The sequence below is a fragment of the Capricornis sumatraensis genome, chromosome 7 (assembly GCF_032405125.1).
Source record: "Capricornis sumatraensis isolate serow.1 chromosome 7, serow.2, whole genome shotgun sequence".
NCBI classification, from domain to species: Eukaryota; Metazoa; Chordata; class Mammalia; order Artiodactyla; family Bovidae; genus Capricornis; species Capricornis sumatraensis.
This window is the reverse complement of record NC_091075.1, coordinates 24,837,791-24,862,951: the sequence shown is the minus strand read 5'-3', so window position 1 is coordinate 24,862,951 and position 25,161 is coordinate 24,837,791. Positions and strand designations below refer to the sequence as shown.

The window sequence follows — 25,161 nt, the reverse complement described above, 5'->3', positions numbered from 1 at the left end:
TTTTACGGTTTACAATTCATTGGCTTTTAGTATAGTCACACGTTGTGCAAATCTCACCACTACATAATTTCAGAATATTTTCATTATCCTCCCCCACAAACTCTGTGCTGGTTAATACAGGTGTTCTTCCCGTATTATACTGCTCATTCTTCCCTCTCCTCTGCTTCTGGAAACCACTCATCCCCTCTCTGTCTCTATACATTTGTCTATTCTGGACATTTCATGTAAGTGGTATCACACAATATGTACAATACAATTTGCGACTGACTTCCTTCAGTTAGCCTAAAGTTCCCAAGGTTCACCCACGTTGGACTAGGTACCAGTACTTCAAACCTTTTTATTCTGCTGGATACTATTTCATTGCATGGACATGCCACACTTTGTATATCCACTTATTGGTAAACATTTAGACTGTTTTAACTTTTCGGCTATTATGAACTTTGAGGCAGAGCTTTTTGGGTGAATAGGTTTTCCATTTTCTTGGATACATCCCTACAAGTAGAATTTCTGTGTCCTATGGTAATTGTTTTAACTTTTGGGACACTGAGAAACTTTTTTACAGTAGCTGTACCATTTTATTAATACATCCCCACTATCAAACCATTTGAGGTTTCTAATTTCTCTAATGGTTATAACTTTATGTGTGAATCTGACTGGGTTAGGGGATGCCTACTCAGGTCACAAAGGGTCGGACTGAGCGCACACACACACAGCTGGTAAACACTATTTTCCATAGACGAAGAAGCTCGTCCTCACGAATGCGGGTGAGTGTCATCACAGGCGGCTGATGGCCTGAACAGACAAAAGAGCAGAGGAAGGCACATTCTCTCTCGTGAGCTGAGGCACAGTTTCTCTAACTCTCCAACACTGGAGTTCCTGGTGATCGGACGCTGAGACTCCAGATCTTACCGCAACAGCGCCTCAGTTCTCAGACCTCAAGCTGAATTATACCATAGGCTTTCCTGGTTTTCCTTCATGCAGATGGCAGACTGCAAGACTTTTTGGCCTCCGTAATCATCTGAGGCAATTCCTGTAATAAATTTCCTCTTTTATATATCTATGTGCTAAGTCGCTTCAGTTCTGTCCAACTCTTTGCGACCATATGGACCCACCAGGCTCCTCTGCCCATGGGATTCTCCAGGCAAGAATACTGTCGAGGGCTGCCATGCCCTCCTCCCAGGGATCCTCCTGACCCAGGGATCAGACTCAGGTCTCTTATGTCTCCTGCATTGGCAGGTGGTTCTTTACCAGTAGGGCTGCCTGGGAAGCCTCTATCTAATCTATCTCTGTGTATCATATTTGGTCTGTTTCTCTAGAAACACTGACCAATATACTTAACCAATATTTGTCTCTTTTTTCTTTTTTTTAAAATTACAGATACCCCAGTAGATATGAGTGGTATCTCATGTGGTTTTGATTTGCATTTTCCAATGGCACCCCACTCCAGTACTCTTGCCTGGAGGATCCCATGGGCGGAGGAGCCTGATGGGCTGCAGTCCATCGGGTCACTAAGAGTCAGACACGACTGAGCGACTTCACTTTCACTTTTCACTTTCATGCATTGGAGAAGGCAATGGCAACCCACTCCAGTATTCTTGCCTGGAGAATCCCAGGGACAGGGGAGCCTGGTGGGCTGCCGTCTCTGGGGTCGCACAGAGTCGGACACGACTGAAGTGACTCAGCAACAGCAGCGGCAGCAGCAGTGACATACTGTGCATCTTCTCATGTACCTACTGGTCATGTTCACTGGACAAATGTCTATTCAAATATTTCACTCATTTGTATATTAGGTTGTCTTCTTCATTATTGTGTTGTAAGAGTTCTTAACATGTTCTGAACATTAGACCCTTATTAGATACATGACTTGTAAATTTTCCCTCCCATTTCATGGATTATCTTTTCACTTCTGTGATAGTATCCTCTGACACACAAGTTTTTAATTTTGATGAAGTCCAATTTAATTTTTTCTTCAGTTGCTTCTGCTTTGATGTTATATCTAAGAAACTGTTACATAATCAAAGTTCACAAAGATTGATGCGTATATTTTCTTCTAAGAGTTTCATACATTTGGATCTTTAATCCATTTTAAGTTCATTTTTGTATATGGTGTGAGGTAGAAGTCTAAATTCATTCTTTGACATGTGGTTATTCAGTTATTCAAGCACCATTTGTTCAAAGCACTATTCTTTCTCCGTTTTATCATCTTAGCATCCTTGTAGAAAATCAATTGACCATAGATGTGCTGATTTTTGGACTCTCAAGTCTATTTAATCAATCTATATGTGTTCGTCCTTTGTCAGTACCATAGTGCCTTGATTGCAACGGTTTTGTAGTAAGTTCTAAAAGCAGGAAGTGTGTCTTCCAAATTTGTTCTTTTTCAAGATTGTTTTGACTATTCTGAGTGCCTTGCATTTATATATAAATCTTAGTATCACTGTGCCCATTTTTCCAAAGTTGGTAGCATAAATTTTGATAGGAGTTATGCTAAATCTGTAGATCAGTTTGTGGAGTTCTTAACAGTATTAAATCTACCAATCCATTAACACAAAATATCCTTCCATTTCCTTAATTTCCATCACTAATGTTTTATAGTTTTCAGTGTGCAAGTCTCATATCTCTTCAGTTAAATATATTCCAAAGTATTTTATTCTTTCTGATACTATTGTAGATGGTATTGTTTAGTTAATTTCACTTTCAAACTGCTTATTGCTTAAAATACAACTGATATTTGTATATTGACACTATATCCTGCAGAGTGGCTAAATTAATTTACTGGTTCTAGTAGATTTCAGGTAGTTTTTATGGTTTTCTATATATAAGATCATGCATCTGCAGATACAGTTTTTACTTCTTTCTTTCCAATGTGGATGCCTTTATTTCATTTTCTGGCCTAATTGTGCTGACTAGATCTCCAGTACAATGTTGAACAGAAGGGACAAGGGAAAGCTTCTTTGTCTTGTTCCTCATTTTAGGGAGAAAGCATTCTTTCCTCCACTATTAAATTTGATATTAGCTACGGGTTCTTCATAGATGGCTCTTTCTCAGGTTGAGGGAGCTCCTTTCTATTCCTAGTTTGTTGAATTTTTTATCATGAAAGGGTGTTACATTTTGTCTAGTGCTTTTTCTTCATCTATTGAGATTATCATTATATAGTTGTTTTTTCTTCCTTCTATTAACATAGTGTATTATATTGGTTGACTTTCATATGTTGAACAAGTCTTCCATTCCTGAGATAAATCCCACTTATGACATATTAACTTTTTCTATGTTGCTGGATTTGAATTGCCACTATTTTGTTGATTTTTTTTTCTGTCTATACTCATCTCTAGTGTTAGTCGCTCAGTCATGTCTGACTCTTTGCAATCTCATGGACTCTATGTAGCCTGCCAGGCTCCTCTGTCCATGGAATTCTCCAGGCAAGAATACTGGAGTGGGTGGCCATTTCCTTCTCCAGGGGATCTTCCTGACCCAGGGATCCATCCCTGCATTGCAAGCAGATTCTTCACCATCTGAGCCACCAGAGAAACCCATAAGGGTACTCATTGGCATGCACTTTTCTTGGTATGTCTTTGTCCAGTTTTGGTATCAGGAGAACAATGTCTTCACAGAAAGAGTTTAGGAAGTGACTTTGCCTCTTCTATTTTTGGGGAAATTTTTGTGAAGGGTTGTGTTAATTCTTCCTTATGTATTTTTTAGAATTCACTTGTGAAGCCATCTTTAAGAGAAGCCCTTTAAGTACTAACTCAACTTCTTTAGTTGTTAAAGGTCTACTCAGTTTTTTCTTAAGTAAGTTTTCATAGTTTGTATATTTCTATGGATTTGCCCATTTCATTTAGGATATAAGACTTGTTGTCATACAGCTGTTTATAATATTCCATTATCACCCCCCCTTTTTTTTTTTCTCCAGTAAGGTTAATAGTAATGTTCCCTCTTTCATTCCTGATTTAGTAAATTGAGTCTTCTCTCCCATCTTCGTGACCAAGCTAGCTAAATGTTTTTCAATTTTATTGATCTTTTCAAACAATTAACTTTTGATTTTGTTCCTTTTCTCTATTGTTCCAATAAGGACTTTTTTAATGTGCTAAATTTCTGATGTCTGCTTTACTTAACTGCTGAAAATTTGACATGATAATTCAACTAAACATCTCAGTAGTTACAGAATTTCCCGTATCTCAGCTTTAGAGAGATTTGATAGTGTAGTTTAAAAAGCAGAAACCCTGCTTCATTCATTGCCCTGAAAACTTGGGAAAAATACTTAACTGTTCTGAGCCTCTGTTTCCTCATGTGTAAAAGGAAAACAGTAACAGATGTCTGGAGACGTTGTTCAAATTACATGAGAAGGTATACAAAGCAGCTTATGCCTCAGGGCCAAGTATTTCAGTAGACATGCAAAGAAGCTGACTGTCTGCTTGATTGTTAAATTACATGATGCATATAAATACAACATACTAGTGTGTAATACGCGGTTAGTAATCTTACCTTCATTCCGTTTCTTTACCCACCCTACCCCTAACTTTAAAGTTCAGCATGTTCTGGATCCCCATACCACATTTGCTTACGAAAAAGGAAACTGTTTCAGAGTAGCAGGTATCATCAACCCCTGGACCTACCGCATAGGCTGTTTTTTACCCCCACCTTTGTTCTTATGATCAAGTCACTTGCAACGTAGTAGATAAAATGGATCCCTAAAGTACATCCCCAAACATCTAGCCCTCATTACATGCTCAATAAATACGTGAAGAATAAACGAAAACACTAGAGGGGGCTATAAGCTAAGGGGTTAGTGAAGACAGTCCACAGGCCAGCTTCCTCCCTAGCTGGCTAGCAAGAAACCATGGTGGTCGAATAAGTCACCTAACAGATTTGTTAGTGTAGACAGTCCCCAGACTAAGCAGCGAGGTCTGTGTGACACAGCTTAAGAGAGTGTGCCTAGGTATGTGGGTTATTTGGAATACAATAGGTTAAAGTAGGAGAATGAAAATTAGGGCAAGATTATTTTGGAACGGTAAAAGAATTAAAGAGGTAAGAGCCTAAGGGATGCCTTTGTGGTCGCAAGATAAAGAGAAGCCAGGGAAGGATCTAAATGTAAAGAAACTTATTGCACAGCTTTCTCAGCCAAGAGTTTTCTGAAAGTTGCATACAAAATAAATTCCTTAATAGAATGTCTTAAAAATTGGCACGCAGGCAAGTACCCTGGTTCTTCAGAACAGTATAACAGATTATGAGAATAAGAGCAAGAGGTGGGAGCGGGAACAGAGAAAATGGACCAAAGAAAGATTTACTTCTTGTACTTACACTAAAGATGACTGTTCTAATATGAAAATGACAAGGAAAGAGAAACGTGTTAACAACATTTCCTAACATTTCCTGTCTATACTCGGTCAAGAAAGTCCAACACAAAGGAAAAACAAAAAAAAAATCATAATTCTGATTTCTTCATCTCAGATCCATCAAGTGTCAGAAAGTCTCAAGGTAGAACCAACAAGTCCAGTTCCCAGCCAATGCCTGATAGGAAGCTCATACTTACAGGATCAGACAAAAGTCATCACCAAGAAAAACCACCAACACATAATCCCACTGGTGGCTCAGTGGTAAAGAATCCACCTGCCAATTCAGGAGAGACTGGAGACGTGGGTTTGATCCCTGGGTTAGAAAGATCCTCTGAAGAAGGGAATGGCTACACACTCAAGTATTCTTGCCTGGAAAATTCCATGGACAGAGGAGGCTGGCAGGCTATCCATGGGGTCACAAGGAGTCAGACACAACTGAATGACTGAAAACACACTCACACCCCAGCCCCCAACTGTGTACCTCCAATGTTCATGAGTTTGGAAATAACAATTATTTCTGTTAGTTCTTTGAATGTGTTTTGAGGAAACAGAATAAAGTAACCACAATAAAATGAACAGCTGGGAGGGGGAAAGCCAGCATGAAAACAACAGCTGAAAAGGTTCACACATAACACACATGCACAGGAATAGGGACCATCCTATTTCAAATATCAAAACTGAGATAGTTTTATAGAACATTGGCTATGAGAAATTAATAAGGATGAACTACGCCGCTTTAAAAGGGACAAATATCTGTACCACAACTTCTTTATCCATTCATCTATCAATAGTCACCTAGGTTGCTTCCAGGTCCTAGCTATTGTATATAATGCTACGATGAACACTGGGGTACATGTGTCTTTTTGAATTATGCTTTTCTGGGTAAGTCAGAAAGAGAAAAACAAATATCATATATTAACACATATATATGGAATCTAAAAAAATGTTCCTGATGGACATATTTGGAGGGCAAGAATAGAGACGCAGACAGAGAACAGACTTGTGGAAACAGTGCAGGAGAGTGTGGGACGGACTGACGAAGCAGCGTTGAAACGTGCATCACCATGCGTGAGACAGACGGCTGGTGGGGAGCTGCCGTGGAACACAGGGAGCGCAAACAGTGCTCTGACAGCCCAGAGGAGAGCGATGAGGGCGAGGGCCGCAAGGCAGGGAACACGTGTATACTTCACGGCTGATCACACTGATGTACGGCAGAGACCCACACAACACTGAAAGCAATTATCCTCTAATTAAAAATGTTTACAAAAGGAGAGGGTATGTATGTATGCTTACAGCTGATTCATGTTGTTGAACAGCAGAAACTCACGCAACATTGTAATTATCCTCCAATTAAATAAACAAAACTACCACCAAAAAAGGGACAAATATCAACAGAATCCTTAAACTCGTGTTCATGAAGTAAGTTTATAAATTACATATCACATAAGCAAAACTTCTTGAACTGATAACAGGTGAAAAGTTAAACTTCTCTTCATCAGTTTGTTCCAAAAAAGAGTATTGTTTTGGCTGCCAGTTTTCTGTTTCAACTTCCATCCAGGGTTTTGTGTTTTTATACAGGAGAAAACTGATGAGAATAAGCTTGAATAAAAATTGGAACATTCTTAGATGCTGACATGCAAAAATTAAAATGTTTAATACATTACTTCAGATCAACTCATATGATTGTGATTAGGTTCTTCCCTTCTCTCTCAGAACTTGAAACAAGTTTAGCAGAAATGTCAGATAAATAAGCAGTTGCTTTCAAATAGTCTTACATGGTTCATTCACAGGTTCATAAAGTAAAATAGGCAAATGTAAATATTAAGATGAAAATATTGTCTATGTGCACCCGTGGTGGAGTCATGTCAATGTATGACAAAACAAATACGATCTTGTAAAGTAATTAGCCTCCAATTAAAATAAATAAATTTATATTAAAAAAAATATTGTCTAAAATCCAGGTTGTTCTTTTCTTTAGGAGTTAAACATAACACGGATGTAGAGAGCAGACATGCGGAAGTGGGTGGGAAGAAGGGGGTGGTGGGATGAACCAGGAGATTAGGTTTGACATCTATACACGACCATGTGCAAAACAGCTAGCTAGCGGGAACCTGCTATATAGTACAGGGAGCTCAGCTTGGTGCTTTGTGATGACCTAGAGGGGCAGGATGAAGGGGGAGGGAGGCTCATGAGGGAGGGGATATATGTATACACACAGCTGATTCACTTCACTGTACAGCAGAGACTAACAGCATAAACCAATTATACTCCAAAAAGAGTCAAACATAAATTTATCACATAACTCAGCAAGTTTACTCATATATTTCTACTCAAGATAAATGAAAATATAGCTACAAAGATGTGTATGCAAATATTCATATTAGTATCACTCATAATAGTTAAAAATGGAAAATAACCCAAATGTATATCAACTGATGAATGGACAAATAAAACATGATCTCCATACAACAGGCTATTATTCAGCAAGAAAGAGAAAGGAAGTACAGATACACGCTATAACATGGAAGAACTTCAAAAACATCATGCTCGGTGAAAGAAGCCACGTACCAAAGAGAGGTATTATACGATTCCAGCTATACGAAATGTTGAGAAAATAAAATCTACAAAGACAGAAAGCAAATTAATGTTTGCTGAAGACTGGAAGTGAGAAAGGAGAGTGATCACAAATGGGTAAGATGGATCTTTCTGGAGTGTCACAAATGTTCTAAAATTGGATTATGGTGATGGTCACATGACTTCACAAATATACTAAAAATCACTTAACTGTACACTTAAAACAAGTGAACTTTATGGTATGTCAATTTATATCTCAACAGAGCCATTGGGAAAAAAATCTAGTAAGGTGCATAATATAATATGAACAGATTTTCAGCGTATAACTTGGTGAATTTTAACATATGTATATACCCATGTAACCAACACCCAGAGAAAGACACAAAACTTTTTTAGCATTCCAGAAAGTTTCCTTGTACCCTTTCCTAATCATAAGGCACCAACTTCCTCCACAAGAGTAGTTACCACTAATTTGCTGTATATCACCTTGATTCATTGTCCACAGTGAAATTTCAATGTTTCTTCTGCTCAATATAACCTCTGTGAGATTTATCTGAGTTGAAGCTGGTATCAGTAGTTTATTCTTTTTTTATTGCTAAGGAGCCCTGATACCTCAGTTAGTAAAGAATCCGCCTGCACTGCAGGAGACCCCGATTTGATTCCTGGGTCGGGAAGATCCCCTGAAGAAGGGAAAGGCTACCCACTCCAGTATTCTGACCTGAAGAATTCCATGGACTGTGTAATCCATGGGGTCACAAAGAGTCGGACACAACTGAGCGACTTTCATTCCACTGTATAAATATTTCACAATTTGTTTGTAAGTTCTTCTGCTAAAGAACATTTTGGTTGTTTCCAGTTTGGGGGAATTATGAATAAACATGTAATGAACATTATTTTAGATGTCTGTGACAGACATATGCACTTGTTTTTCTTGGGTACACAACTATAAGCAGAAATGCTGATTCAAGGAGGAAGCAAATGTTTAGCTTGGGTACAAACTGCCTTAAAATTTCCAAAACTGTTTAGACAAATTTCCAGTCCTACCAACAATGTCTGAAAGTTCCAGCTGTCCCACCTCCTCACCAACAGTTGGTATTGTCAATCTTTCTAACTTTAGCCATTGTGCTAAAATTACATTGTGTACACAGTGTGTAGGAATATCCTGGCATGGCTCTAATTCGCATCTCCTTAATTAAGAATGAAATTGAGCACATTTGCATATACTTTCTGACCATCTGGTTATCTTGAAGTGCCTGATCAAGAACTGTGTCCATTTTTAACAGGTTACCTTTTTCTTATTGCTTTACAGAAGTGCTTTATCCTAAATATAAATCCTTTATCAGATATACATACTGTAAACATTGTTCCCCAATCTGTGGCTTGCATTTTTTCTCTCTTGATGGTTGCTTTAATACACAAGTGTATAATTTTAATGAAGTCCAACTTATCATTATTTTCCTTCATAGTGTTTTTTATGTTCTGTTTAAGAAACTGTTTGCCTATGCCAAGGCCATGAAGATAATCTCCTACGGTCTCTCCTAGAAGCTTTACGGTACTACCTTTCCCAGTTGAGTGATCATTAATTAATTTTTGTATATGGGGGTCACAGCTCATTTGTTTCCCATAAAGGTGGCCACTTGATACAGTACTGTTTGTTGATAAGACTATCTTTTCCCACAGATTGCAGTGGCATATTGCACCATTAGTCAGATGGCTGTATCGTACATGAGTCTGTTTTTGGTCTCTCCTGTGTTCCATTTTCCCATTTTATCCTTGGCAACTGCTGCTGCTGCTGCTAAGTCACTTCAGTCGTGTCCAACTCTGTGCGACCCCATAGACGGCAGCCCACCAGGCTCCCCCGTCCCTGGGATTCTCCAGGCGAGAACACCGGAGTACTTTAGACTTAATTATGGAACCTTGATAGTAATCTTGGACTAGGGAATACTTGAATACACAATTTGTTATAGAATTCTGTGAGCTGTTCTTGTAAGAAAGACAAATGCCAAAATTTTTACTATTTCAGGTTTTACCTGTCATCATATCTCTATTTTGAAGAAGATACTTTTTTTTTAAATCAGCGAGATGAAAAACCCTGAATATTTTTCATCACAAAAGGCTTACAAACTCTACAGGATCTCTTACGTTAATTGCAGGTAGCTGTTGAAGCCCAGAATGAAAATGGCTTACCTGAGTAAGATAAAGAGTGTCTTTGAACCTGCGTAGTTGATCTGCACTGTTTGGGAGCTTGAAGTGAAGTTCAATCTGCTGAAGCATTTCACTGTTACCATTAATCAAATGTTGCCGATGAAGTGCAAAGCTGCTTTCATAAGACCAGTCCTCTTCAGAGGAAATCTTTCGAGTAAAGAATAAGAGATTCAAACCGGGAAGTTAGAGGAGTGAAACTACCCTTTTCCAAATTCCTGGCAAACTTGAAAAATGATACACACTGGAAAAGAGCTCTGGGACCAACCTCACATTTTAGGCATCATATTTGTTATTAGTGCAAGACTAGCCCTATTCTATTTGGTATTTCTATCAAAAGGCTTCTCTCATCAAAACGTTTGGGTTTTTTTGGAATATTCTTTATGTACATTTTAAAATGTCACCTCATCAAAGCATAGAAACTGTCAAAACTGAATAATAAACTGGAAATAACATTCTTTTAAAACTGTCAATCCTTTAACAATAATAAAATATCACCAGTAAGATGATAATTGCTTAGCATATACTCATTTGTTTCTCACCAAATATATTATTTGATACATACACATTTAATTTTGATATAGTTGAAGATACAAACCAATGATACTTTTTTCCCCTAATAACTTTTTTTTTAATTTATAGAATCTTTCTTTTCCTTTGAGAAGCTATCATCAGATCAAGTAAAAAGACAAAAATAAATACCACACATTAGTAATGTACCTTTTACGGAAAAAAAAGAAGCAATAGTTCTGGCTTCTAGGCCTGTGATTTAATGAACTGTTAGCATGTGACAAAGATGTAAGACAACTGGTGGCTACATCTGAAAATATCAGAGCTTAATTTTAATCCAAGTTACACAGAGACTGAAAAAACATGTTCTGCTCCACCCTGAAAAAAGCCTGCAATTTAGAATACTTAATAATCCCCATTCATCAGATGACTTATGATTCCCAGTGATCATGCAATGCACAGACCAATCCACTTAAAAAGGAAACAATTATTCTTTAGGAATTTATTTATACCAAAATACATGCAATGTACATTGGCCATACTTAAGGAGGGTGTTTTTCCAAATTGAATTAATTTTTGGAAAATGTTACCACCAGGCAGTTTAGAGAACACTCATTACTCCTATTACTTATTTGAGACAGAGGTATTAGTATTTACAGTCATCCTGTACACATTTGAGATGCACAAGCCTTTACCAGCAGTAGCTTTTCCTTCTTTTTATACTTCCTCCTTTTCAAAGGCAGAAATTTCTCCAGGCCTTTCAGCCCTCTGACTGCTAATAATCTGAATATATTCCATAATCATAAATCTGATCTGTTATGTGGGAAGCTTTCTACCTTCTGGTGGCTATGCTTTGAAATTCTTGTATATTTCATCTGTAACGGTGCTACAGCCAGAAAACAAGCCTTTACTGCCTCAGTTTCTGTGGGTCAGGAATCCGGGCTCAGCCTAGCACGGTGCCTCTGCCTCTTCCAGAGGCTGCCTTCATCTCGAGGCTCCACTGGGATGGAGGTGGGGAATACGGCCTGGAGGACTGATCGATCTATCTGACTGATATTCTAAAGTTCTGAGCACATGGTGGATAAGTAGTTACTTATTCAGTGAATATCCAGAGTAGCGGTTCTCAATTCTAGCTGCACATCAGAACCCTAGGAGAGTTAAAATAAGGAAAGAAAAGCTCACCCGACACCTTAGAACAAGTGAATCCAAGTTTGAGGCAGGGGTTAGTTTTTTAAAAATGAAACAAACCAAAGAAAAACATCTGAGAGTGATTTTAATGTATATTCAGGGTCTACATCTAGGGCAAAAGTGTCAGATAAGCCTCTAATGGCTTTCAAAATATTAACTCACTTTATCATCATAACAACCCTATGAGTAAGTACTATTATCACCCTGTTTTACAGAATAAGAAAACCAGGCACAGAAAGATTAAGTTACTTGCCCAAGATCCAAAGCTAGTTAGTGTAGTCTAGCTCCAACTTTCATTTAAACCATATGGCTAGCGTTGACTGTATGAATAGTAACAAGAGCTTACATTTTAAGAGCTCATCACTATGTATCAAGAACTGTGCTGTGTTTCAGTGTATTGATTTAGTGTTTACACACAATCACACGGCACGCATGCAAATCTGAATGTGCGCACACATACAAAACAAACACTCCTTGAAGTATCTACTACCATTAACCCCAATTTACAGATGAGAACCTTGAAATTCAAAAAGAATGAATGATCTGTTCAAGGCAATATACAAGTATAGAAGTTCTAATATACAAATGCTGATCAGTTCATTACAAAACCCAGGATTAGATCTGATAGAGTGCCTGAAGAACTATGGATGGAGGTTCAGAACACTGTACAGGAGGCCATGATCAAAACCATCCCCAAGAAAAAGAAATGCAAAAAGGTAAAATGGTTGTCTGAGGAGGCCTTACAAATAGCTGAGAAAAGAAAAGTGAAAGGCAAAGGAGAAAAGGAAAGATACCTCCATCTGAATGTAGAGTTACAAAGAACAGTGAGGAGAGATAAGATAGCTTTCCTAAGTGATCAATGCAAACAAACAGAGGAAAAAATAGACTGGAAAAGACTAGAGATCTCTTCAAGAAAATTAGAGATACCAAGGGAACATTTCATGCAAGTTCAGTTCAGTCGCTCAGTCATGACCAACTCTTTGCAAACCCATGGACTGCAGCACAGCAGGCTTCCCGGTCCATCACCAACTCCCAGAGCTTGCTCAGACTCATGCCCATCGAGTTAGTGATGCCATCCAACCATCTCATCCTCTGTCATCCCCTTCTCCTTCTGCCTTCAATATTTCCCAGCACCAGGGTCTTTTCCAGTGAGTCAATTCTTCGCATCAGGTGGCCAAAGTATTGGATCTTCAGCATCAGTCCTTCCAATGAATATTCAGGACTGATTTCCTTTAGGATTGACTGATTTGAGGACAGAAGATGAGATGGTTGGATGGCATCATCGACTCGAAGGACATGAGTTTAAGTAAGCTCCGGGAGTTGGTAATGGACAGGGAAGCCTGGTGTGCTGCAGTCCATGGGGTCGCAAAGACTGGACATGACTGAGCGACTGAACTGATCTGATCTGATCTCCTTGCAGTCCAAGGGACTCTCACCCATGGCGGATTCATGTTGATGTATGGCAAAACCAATATAATAATGTAAAGTAATTAGCCTCCAATTAAAATAAATAAATTTAAATTTTTTAAAAAAAGAGTCTTCTCCAACACCACAGTTCAAAAGCCTCAATTCTTCGGTGCTCAGCTTCCTTTATAGTCCAACTCTCATGTGCATACATAACTACTGGAAAAACCATAGCTTTGACTAGACAGACCTTTGTTGGCAGAGTAACATCTTTGCTTTTTCATATGCTGTCTAGGTTGGTCATAGTTTTTCTTCCAAGGAGCAAGCATCTTTTAATTTCATGGCTGCAATCACCATCTGCAGTGATTTTGGAGCCCCCCAAAATAAAGTCTCGCACTGTTTCCATTGTTTCCCCATCTATTTGCCATAAATTGATGCGACCTGATGCCATGATCTTAGTTTTCTGAATGTTGAGTTTTAAGCCAACTTTTCCACTCTTCTCTTTCACTTTCATCAAGAGGCTCTTTAGTTCTTCGCTTTCTGCCATAAGAGTGGTGTCATCTGCATATCTGAAGTTATTGATATTTCTCCTGGCAATCTTGATTCCACCTTGTGCTTCATCCAGCCTGGCATTTCTCATGATGTACTCTACATATAAGCTAAATAGGTAGATGACAATATACAGCCTTGACGTACTCCTTTCCCGATTTGGAACCAGTCTGTTGTTTCATGTCCAGTTCTAGCTGTTACTTCTTGACCTGCATACAAGTTTTTCAGGAGGCAGGTTCTCTTTCAGAATTTTTCACAGTCCATTGTGATCCACACAAAGGCTTTGGTGTAGTCAATAAAGCAGAAGTAGATGTTTTTCTGGAATTCTCTTGCTTTTTCGATGATTCAGTGTATGTTGGCAATTTGATCTCTGGTTCCTCTGCCTTTGCTAAATCCAGCTTGAACATCTGGAAGTTCACGGTTCACATACTGTGGAAGCCTGGCTTGGAGAATTTTGAGCATTACTTTGCTAGAGTGTGAAATGAGTGCAATGGGGTGGTAGTTTGAACATTGTTTGGCATTGCCCTTCTTTGAGATTGTAATGAAAACTGACCTTTTCCAGTCCTGTGATCACTACTGAGTTTTTCAAATTTGCTGACATATTGAGTGCAGCAGTTTCACAGCATCAAGTTTTTTCATGCAAAGACGGGCACAATAAAGGACAGAAATGGTATGGACCTAACAGAAGCAGAAAATATTAAGAAGAGACGGCAAGAATACACAGAAGAAGTATATAAAGAAGATCTTAATGACCCGGATAACCACAATGATGTGATGACTCACCTAGAGACAGACATCTTGGAGTGAGAAATCAAATGGGCCTTAGGAAGCATCACTACAAATAAAGCTAGTGGAGGTGATGGGATTCCAACTATTTCAAACATGGAAACTTACATTACCATGGGGTGGGGGAGGTGGGGGGGACAATGGTGGGACTGCTGAGAACAGCTGCCACCCATACCTCACTGCCTTGTACAGCATCGTGGCTGTGTTCCCCAGGCCCCTGGCGGCTCAGAATGCCTCCCTTCACTTCAACAAACTTCGAGTGGCCAAAAAGAACTATGACCTGAGGATCCTAGAGCAAGCCAGATCCCAATAAACGGAAAAGAGAAGGGACCAGCCTGGCAGGGGTCGGGGCAAGGTGGAGGGCGTCGAGGGGCCCCGTCAGACCACAGACAGAGGCAGAAAGTAAGATAAGGTCCACAGACAGACACTGAACTGGAGCCTAAGGCAGTGGGGATGAAGATGGAAACAGACACACCAGCACTGGACTTTTTCCCACTCCCCTGCCAAGGGCCCCTCCTTTTCCCTGGTTGGCCCATGTCTGCTTCCCTCTCGTTCCTGTCCTCTTCTACAATTTTTTGTCTCTTCTCTCACCATGACATTAATTCATATTTTGGATTCATAGGGGAGGGTCCCATACTCCCCCATTCTCCTATTTCCCTTACCATTCCAAGCTCCCTTTTCTTTTCTGGTCTTTATAAATATATTTATATGGACAGAATTAAGAAAAATTGATTTCCCCTCTCATCCTATCTTATCTCCCCAAACCCCACAGAGCTTGAACTTGGGCCTCCTTCCACACCCCCAGAACACTTGTATATTGTTTGAGGTTTGTGCTGCCTCAACAGACACAGTATTTAGTTTCACATACAGATGTTTGCTGGGTGTATTCACTGTAACTTTTTTATTTAATCTGATTTTTTGTTTCTTGGTGGGTTCTTTGGGAGGCGGTTGATTTTGTTTTTAAATATAAAAAAATTTTCTGTCGTTGAAAAAAAAAAAGGAATGCTACAACATAATAACATCAGACAAAGGTTTATTTACTCATTTCTCTTACTATAGCAAACTATCCAGTTCTGAGTATCCATAGATAATAAAAACAGTTGTAGGACACATAGAAAGTAGTTAAGTGAAAGTAATTTTTGCATATTTCACATAACAAATAAGGCTTAAGTAATCACTGGCTTCCCATTAAATTTTTAAATGCTCTTGAAAGAATGTAAATAAAAGCAATATGAAAAAGTTATAATCTACAAAATGATGACTATAACAGTTTAGTGCCCCAAAAGTTAAGGATAACTTTTCTATTATCTTCTTGCTAAACTTCTGTTTAAACAAGAAGTAGATTTCATTTGACTTTCTGAACCATGGTGACGAAGTGGCATATGCCCATAGTCTACACTTCTGAATCCCTGGAAAATCAAAGATGGCTTACCTTTTCTAACGTACTGAAGGAAGGCCAGGACTGATATCCATACTCAGATACAAATCGAGCTTTGGGGAAAGTTCTCCAATTCCAGCAGTCACTCATATAATCATAAAAATGTACGTCCCCATAATTCAGGTCATAGGGGTTTGGAGAGAGCCAACCTTCTGCAGTGGTTTTCGCCCCATTTGTAGGACTGGATATGAGAAAAGGACGAGTCTGGTCTCCCTGAATTCAGAAATAAAATGGTTTAAAAGATAATATTTTAACCCAGTAAAGTGCAGATCACTTACTTCTTTAAAAGTATTATCAGGTCCCCGAAATGCCAAGTTGTTGTCATTTAGTCAAGTAGCTAACAGAAAAATGATAGAGCCACCTACATTATTCTGCATTTGACAGCCACCAGCACATTTCTGCTCTGTGCCAATCCTCCATATCTCTTTTTTGTTTCAATTTAGCTGCACAGAATCTTAGTTGCGGTATTCAGGCTCTAATTCTCTGATCAAGCATTGAATCCAGGCCTCCCTCGAGCTCAGAGTCTTAACCACTGGACACCGAGGAAGTCCCCCTTCATAACCTTTCATAATACTGCTGCTGCTGCCAAGTCACTTGCTTCAGTCGTGTCCGACCCTGTGCGACCGCACAGACAGCAGCCCACCAGGTTCCCCCATCCTTGGGATTTTCCAGGCAAGAACACTGGAGTGGGTTGCCATTTCCTTCTCCAATGCATGAAAGTGAAAAGTGAAAGTGAAGTTGCTCAGTCGTGTCCGACCCTTAGCGACCCCATGGACTGCAGCCTACCAGGCTCCTCCATCCACGGGAGTTTCCAGGCAAGAGTACTGGAGTGGGGTGCCATTGCCTTCTCCGTTTCATAATGAATTATAGCTTATACCTCACAGCAGCTGTTCCTAATCTTTTCCAATCATGTCTTACCTATACCTGACCTTCCCCATCATGGGTAGTATACAGTCTGGTACAGAATTCTGGCACTAGTGACATTTTGAGCCTAATAAGTTTTTGTTTTGTGTGTGTATGCTGTGAGTGGGGGAGGTTTTATATCAATACACTCTAAGATGTTGAGCAGCACACCTGACCTCTACCTACTAGACACTAGCAATACCTAATCCCCATTCCCCCCTAAAAATTCTACAGACATTGCCAAATGTTCTCCTGTATCTTGGGAACAAAATCACTTCCACTTGAGAAGCAAAGGTCTAATGGTTTAGAATGGGCTATCAATTGCTTCTTAGCCTTTTGCTATAAGTAAGTGTAGAATGGAATACGGAATCAGAGGAACATGAGTTTAAATCTCAAATTAGAATCATATTGTTTTGGGACAGGTCTAAGGCTCAGTTGTCCTATCTGTAAAATGGGGATAATAAATAGTACTTCCGTCATTGGGCTATTGCAAAATGGTAAACAAAACAAAAGAAAAAAAAAAGGAAATGCATGGAAAAGATGGCTAAGGGTCCACTGAAATTCATGTTTCCATTTCTGTAATTTGGAGCTGCCTGTAGGAAATTGTGATGGCACAGGAACAGCCTAGAGGAGCTACCCCACACCCGAGGTCGGGGCGGGGGCTGAGAGGAGCTACCCCACATCCAAGGAGCAGTGGCTGTGCGCGGTCAGGAGGGCCGAGAGGACCTACTGCACGTTCAAGGTCAGGAGGGGCGGCCCTGAGGAGATACCCCACGTCCAAGATAAGAGAAACCCAAGTAGGACGGCAGGTGCTGCGAGAGGGCTTCAGAGGACAGAAACCATAATCACAGAAACCATATCACTGAATCCATAATCACAGAAAACTAGCCAATCTGATCACACGGACCACTGCCTTGTCTAACTCAATGAAACTAAGCCATGCCCTGTGGGACCACCCAGGACGGGTGGGTCATGGTGGAGAGGTCTGACAGAATGTGGTCCACTGGAGAAGTATTCTTGCCTTGAGAACCCCATGAACAGTATGAAAAGGAAAAATGATAGGATACTGAAAGAGGAACTCCCCAGATCGGTAGGTGCCAAATATGCTACTGGAGATCACTGGAGAAATAACTCCAGAAAGAATGAAGGGATGGAGCCAAAGCAAAAACAATACCCAGCTGTGGATGTGACTGGTGATAGAAGCAAGGTCCGATGTTATAAAGAGCAATATTGCATAGGAACCTGGAATGTCAGGTCCATGAATCAAGGCAAATTGGAAGTGGTCAAACAGGAGACGGCAAGAGTGAACATCGCCATTCTAGGAATCAGTGAACTAAAATGGACTGGATGGGTGAATTTAACTCAGATGACCATTATATCTACTACTTCGGGCAGGAATCCCTCAGGAGAAAGGGAGTAGCCATCATGGTCAACAAGAGTCTGAAATGCAGTACTTGGATGCAGTCTCAGAAATGACAGAATGATCTCTGTTTGTCTCCAAGGCAAACCATTCAATATTACAGTTATCCAAGTCTATGCCCCAACCAGTAACACTGAAGAAGCTGAAGTTGAACGGTTTTATGAAGACCTACAAGACCTTTTAGAACTAACACCCAAAAAAGATGTCCTTTTCATTATAGGGGACTGGAATGCAAAAGTAGGAAGTCAAGAAACACCTACAGTAACAGGCAAATTTGGCCTTGGAGTACAGAAAGAAGCAGGGCAAAGGCTAACAGAGTTTTGCCAAGAGAACGCACTGGTCATAGCAAACACCCTCTTCCAACAGCACAAGAGAAGACTCTACACATGGACATCACCAGATGGTCAACACCGAAATCAGATTGATTATATTCTTTGCAGCCAAAGATGGAGAAGCTCCATACAGTCAGCAAAAACAAGACGGGGAGCAGACTGTGGCTCCAATCATTAACTCCTTACTGCCAAATTCAGACTTAAATTGAAGAAAGTAGGGAAAACTGCTAGACCATTCAGGTATGACCTAAATCAAATCCCTTATGATTATACAGTGGAAGTGAGAAATAGATTTAAGGGACTAGATCTGATAGACAGAGTGCCAGGTGAACTATGGATGGAGGTTCGTGACACTGTACAGGAAACAGGGATCAAGACCATCCCCATGGAAAAGAAATACGAAAAAGCAAAAATGGCTGTCTGGGGAGGCCTTATAAATAGCTGTGAAAAGAAGAGAAGCAAAAAGCAAAGGAGAAAAGGAAAGATATAAGCATCTGAATGCAGAGTTCCAAAGAATAGCAAAGAGAGATAAGAAAGCCTTCCTCAGCGATCAATGCAAAGAAATAGAGGAAAACAATAAAAAATGGGAAAGACAAGAGATCTCTTCAAGAAAATTAGAGATACCAAGGGAACATTTCATGCAAAGATTGGCTCGATAAAGGACAGAATGGTATGGACCTAAGAGAAGCAGAAGATATTAAGAAGAGGTGGCAAGAATACACAGAACTGTACAAAAAAGAGCTTCACGACCCAGATAATCACAATGGTGTGATCACTCATCTAGAGCCAGACATCCTGGAATGTGAAGTCAAGTGGGTCTTAGAAAGCATCACTATGAACAAAGCTAGTGGAGGTGATGGAATTCCAGTGGAGCTATTTCAAATCCTGAAAGATGATGCTGTGAGAGTGCTGCACTCAATATGCCAGCAAATTTAGAAAACTCAGCAGTGGCCACAGGACTGGAAAAGGTCAGTTTTCATTCCAATCCCAAAGAAAGACAATGTCAAAGAATGCTCAAACTACTGCACAATTGCAGTCATCTCACAGCTAGTAAAGTAATGCTCAAAATTCTCCAAGCCAGGCTTCAGCAATACATGAATCATGAACTTCCAGATGTTCAAGCTGGTTTTAGAAAAGGCAGAGGAACCAGGGATCAAATTGCCAACATCTGCTGGATCATCTGAAAAGCAAGAAAGTTCCAGAAAAACATCTTATTTCTGCTTTATTGACTATGCCACAGCCTTTGACTGTGTGGATCACAAAAAACTGTGGAAAATTCTGAAAGAGATGGGAATACCAGACCACCTGACCTGCCTCTTGAGAAACCTGTATGCAGGTCAGGAAGCAACAGTTAGAACTGGACATGGAACAACAGACTGGTTCCAAATAGGAAAAGGAGTGAGTCAAGGCTGTATATTGTCACCCTGCTTATTTAACTTCTATGCAGAGTACATCATGAGAAACGCTGGACTGGAAGAAGCACAAGGTGGAATCAAGATTGCTGGGAGAAATATCAATAACTTCAGATATGCAGATGACACCACCCTTATGGCAGAAAGTGAAGAGGAACTAAAAAGCCTCTTGATGAAAGTGAAAGAGGAGAGTGGCAAAGTTGGCTTAAAGCTTAACATTCAGAAAACGAAGATCATGGCATCTGGTCCCATCACTTCATGGGAAATAGATGGGTAAACAGTAGAAACAGTGTCAGCCTTTATTTTGGGGGGCTCCAAAATCACTGCAGATGGTGATTGCAGCCATGAAATTAAAAGATGCTTATTCTCTGGGAGGAAAGTTACAACCAACCTAGACAGCATAGTAAAAAGCAGAGACATTACTTTGCCAACAAAGGTCCATCTAGTTAAGGCTATGGTTTTTCCAGTAGTCATGTATGGATGCAAGAGTTGGACTGTGAAGAAAGTGAATGCCGAAGAATTGATGCTTTTGACCTGTGGTGTTGGAGAAGACTCTTGAGAGTCCCTTGGACTGCAAGGAGATCCAACCAGTCCATCCTAAAGGAGATCAGTCCTGGGTGTTCATTGGAAGGAATGATGCCAAAGCTGAAACTCCAATACTTTGGCCACCTCATGTGAAGAGTTGACTCATTAGAAAAGACCCTGATGCTGGGAGGGATTGGGGGCAGGAGGAGAAGGGGACGACAGAGGGTGAGATGGCTGGATAGCATCACTGACTCGATGCACATGAGTTTGGGTGAACTCTGGAAGTTGGTGATGGACAGGGAGGCCTGGCATGCTGCGACTCATGGGGTCACAAAGAGTCGGACACGACTGAGAAACTGAACTGTAGGAAGTGGCTTTCTAACCTATTCGAAGTCTGTGAGACTACATTCTCATTCTCTTCCCCAGTTCACATGCAAAGGCCTAGGAGATGGTGGAGATAGAAGGAGTCTTGGTCTTGAAAAACAGGAGAGCTCCCTGACCATTAGAAACAGCCATTCTGCAGTGTTACTGAGTCAAAAAGAAACTCTTATTACATAAACCACTAGAACGCTGCAGTTTGTTATAGCAGCCAGGATATAATTATTTAATCCAGTGTCTAGAGCTCAAAATGTTTTAATTATTGTCTCACTTAATGAATTGACCTCCTATTTCAGTGAGAAGAATCATTCACTTAGCAAGTCTCTCTCAAATGTTTACTGCGAGTCAGGCTGTTTTCAGCAAGAAAGAGAGAATCTATGGCAATGCAAGTATGAGCGCATCAAATCTCTGCTGAGCATTTACCAGGCACCAGGCACGTAGTTTTTGCGATATACTGGAGGGTCAGCAAGGACCAAAACAGACATGCTGACTGCCCTCTTTTTCAAGAGTAGGCTGAGGGGGCGGTCCTAAGACGGCAGAGGAATAGGACGGGGAGACCACTTTCTCCCCCACAAATTCATCGAAAGATCATTTGAACGCTGAGAAAATTCCACGAAACAACTTCTGAATGCTGGTGGAGGACACCAGGCACCCAGAAAGGAAGCCCATTGTCTTCAAAAAGTTGTAGGGCAAAATATAAAAGAGAAAAAGAGAGACAAAAGAGTCAGGGATGGAGACCCGTCCCAGGGAGGGAGTCGTAAAATAGGAGAAGTTTCCAAACACCAGGAAACCCTCTCACTGGCAGGTCTGTGGGGAGTTTTGGAATATCAGAGGGCAACATAACCAGGAGGAAAAAAATAAATAAATAAAACCCACAGATTACGCACCTAACCACAACTCCCAGTGGAGAAGTAGCCCAGATGCTCGCATCCGCCACCAGCAAGCCAAGCGGGGGCTGAACAGGGAGGCCTGTCTGCATTGCTTAGGGTAAGGACTGGGCCTGAATGCCCTGAGGACAATCTGAAGGAGCTAAGGTGAGATAGCAACCCAGATAGCCAGAGAGAGAGGAAAAAAAAAGAGACAGAGAGAGAACTTTCCTGCGAAAAGCTCTAACCTAAGGCACTGCTGCTCACAGAACAAAGGACTGAGCGAATACCAGAGGAGAGCTAGCCGCCGCGGACCAGCCCATCCCCCACGGGAGGCAGGGAGGCAGGTGGGCCACAGCCAGAGCCGGAGGCAAGGGGCAAATCGGCCCCAGAGAGGGCATCCTCTACTGCGAACAGGCTCCCAGTTGCTAACCAAGTCTTCCTGGGATCCTGGACGGTTGACATCCGCCAGAGGGGGTGCAACCATAGATCGGCTCCCCAGAGGAGACACACCGCACACCTGAGACAGCGCTCCCACTGCGCACCCAGGAAACCCGAATGGCTGGGATCGGGGAGGTGATAAGATGCACCGCCCACCTGGGGACTGTGCGATCACCAAGCACTGATCTTCTGAGCTGCTCAGACCTGGGAAGGGCACAAAACGCAGGCCAAACTGAGTCTGCGCCTTTGTGGAGTACCCGAGAACCTGAACCTGAGCGGCTTAGACCTGGGAAGTGCACACAACCCAGGGCCCACTTTAGAAAGTTCCCCTGCTGAGCAACCTGGAGCCTGAGCAGTGTAGACCAGGAAAACACACACGCCATGAGCGGGGGCAAACCCAGTATGGCCCAGACACTGTGAGCACTCCCTACACACACCAGTGATATTTGTTTGCAGTGTTCCTCCCTCCCCACAGCACAGTTGAACAAGTGAGCCTAAATAAATGACCACCTTTGCATCCTTGTGTTGGGGCGGAAATTAGACACTGAAGAGACCTGCAAACAAAGGAAGTCAAAATAAACAAAGAAGAGGGAACTGCTTTGGAAATGACAGGTGCAAGAGATTAAAACCCTATAGTTAGCATTGACCACATTGGAAGAGGCCTATAGACCTTGAGAACAAGTATAAGCTGGAACAAGGAACTGTCTGAAACTGAACTGACCCCACACTGCCCTCAACAGCTCCAGAGAAATTCCTAGATATATTTTACCATTATCATTAAAAAAATTTGTTTAAGTTCTTTATCACTCCTTTAATTTTCATCTTTAAAACTTACCATTATCTTGAAAAAAAAGGACCCTATTTCTAAAGCAAATTTCATATATATATATTTTATAATTTTTGCAATTTTTTTTAATATTGTATTTTTTAGAGTCTAACCTCTACTCTAGATTTTTAATCTTTGCTTTTTGGTATTTGTTATCAATTTTTTACCTTTAAGAATCCAATCTTCAGTACCTATTTTTACTTAGGAGTGTGATTATTGGCTTGATTGCTCTCTCCTCTTTTGACTCTCCTTTTTCTCCCCCAGGTCACTTCTATCTCCTCCCTCCCCCTTCTCTTCTCTGCTTAACTCTGTGAATCTCTTTGGGTGTTCCAGAACATGGAGAACACCTAGGAAACTGATTACTGGCTAGACAGGTCTCTCTCCTTGTGACTCCCCCTCATCTCCTCCTGGTCACCTCTATCTCCTTCTTCCCTCTTCTCTTCTCTGTGTAACTCCGTGAACCTCTCTGAGTGTTCCAGACTGTGGAGAGCAAATAGGGAATTGATTACTGACTAGGTTGCTCTCTCCCCTTTTGAATCCCCCTTGTCTCCTCCTGGTCACCTCTATTTCCCTCTTCCCTCTTCTCTTCTCCATGTAACTCTGTGAACCTCTCTGGGTGTTCCTCATTATGGAGAATCTTTTCACGATTAACCTAGATGTTTTATCATTGGTGCTGATGGAGAATTCTTGAGGCTACTGTAAGCAGAAGACTGTAAACCAGAGGCATAAAGCTTAAATCCAAAACTTGAGAACACCAGAGAACTCCTGCCTCCAAGAAACACTAATTGACAAGAGCTCAGCCAAAAGCCTCCATATCTACACTGAAACCAAGCTCCACCCAAGAGCCAACAAGTTGCAGAGCAAGACATACCAAGCTAATTCTCCAACAACACAGGAACATAACCCTGAGTATTAAAATACAGGCGGCCAAAAGTCACAACAAACCCACAGACACCTCAGAACTCACTACTGGACACTTCATTGCACTCCAGAGAGAAGAGATCCAGCTCCACCCACCAGAACATCGACACAAGCTTCCCTAACCAGAAATCTTGACCAGCCACTTGTCCAACCCCATCCACAGGGAGGAAACGCCACAATAAAGAAGAACCACAGAATTCCAGCATACAGAAAGGCCACCCCAAACACAGCAATATAAACAAGATGAAAAGGCAGAGAAATATTCAGTAGGTAAAGGAACATGATAAAAGCCCACCAAACCAAACAAAAGAGGAGGAGATAGGGAGTCTACCTGAAAAGGAATTTAGAATAGTGATAGTAAAAATGATCCAAAATCTTGAAAACAAAATGGAGTTACAGATAAATAGTCTGGAGACAAGGATTGAGAAGATGCAAGAAAAGTTTAACAAGGACCTAGAAGAAATAAAAAAGAGTCAATATATAATGAATAATGCAATAACTGAGATCAAAAGCACTCTGAGGGAACCAACAGTAGAATAACTGAGGCAGAAGTTAGGATAAGTGATGTGGAAGATAGAATGGTAGAAATAAATGAAGCAGAGAGGAAAAAAAGAAAAAAGAATTAAAAGAAATGAGGACTAGGTCGGAGACCTCTGGGACAATGTTAAACGCCCCAACATTCAAATTATAGGAGTCCCAGAAGAAGACACAAAGAAAGACCATGAGAAAATACTTGAGGAGATAATAGTTGAAAACTTCCCTAAAATGGGGAAGGAAATAATCACCCAAGTCCAAGAAACCCAGAGAGTCCCAAACAGGATAAACCCAAGGCAAAACACCCCAAGACACATATTAATCAAATTAACAAAAAGATCAAACACAAAGAACAAATATTAAAAGCAGCAAGGGAAAAACAACAAATAACACACAAGGGGATTCCCATAAGGATAACAGCTGATCTTTCAATAGAAACTCTTCAGCCCAGGAGGGAATGGCAGGACATACTTAAAGTGATGAAAGAAAATAACCTACAGCCAAGATTACTGTACCCAGCAAGGATCTCATTCAAATATGAAGAAGAAATCAAGAGCTTTACAGACAAGAAAAAGCTGAGAGAATTCAGCACCACCAAACCAGCTCTCCAACAAATGCTAAA

General features: G+C 40.7%; 1 protein-coding gene across 1 annotated transcript in view; it reads right to left on the bottom strand.

The window, feature by feature from the left end:
* The window catches only part of MANBA (mannosidase beta), a 117,783-nt gene that overhangs the window by 21,184 nt on the left and 71,438 nt on the right, over positions 1-25,161 (bottom strand). Inside the window, exons 12-13 of the mRNA XM_068975266.1 lie at positions 15,976-16,194; positions 10,092-10,256 (exon numbers count right to left, since the gene is read on the bottom strand). Coding sequence (XP_068831367.1) covers positions 10,092-10,256; positions 15,976-16,194 — 384 coding nt within the window. The remainder of the gene's footprint in view (positions 1-10,091; positions 10,257-15,975; positions 16,195-25,161) is intronic.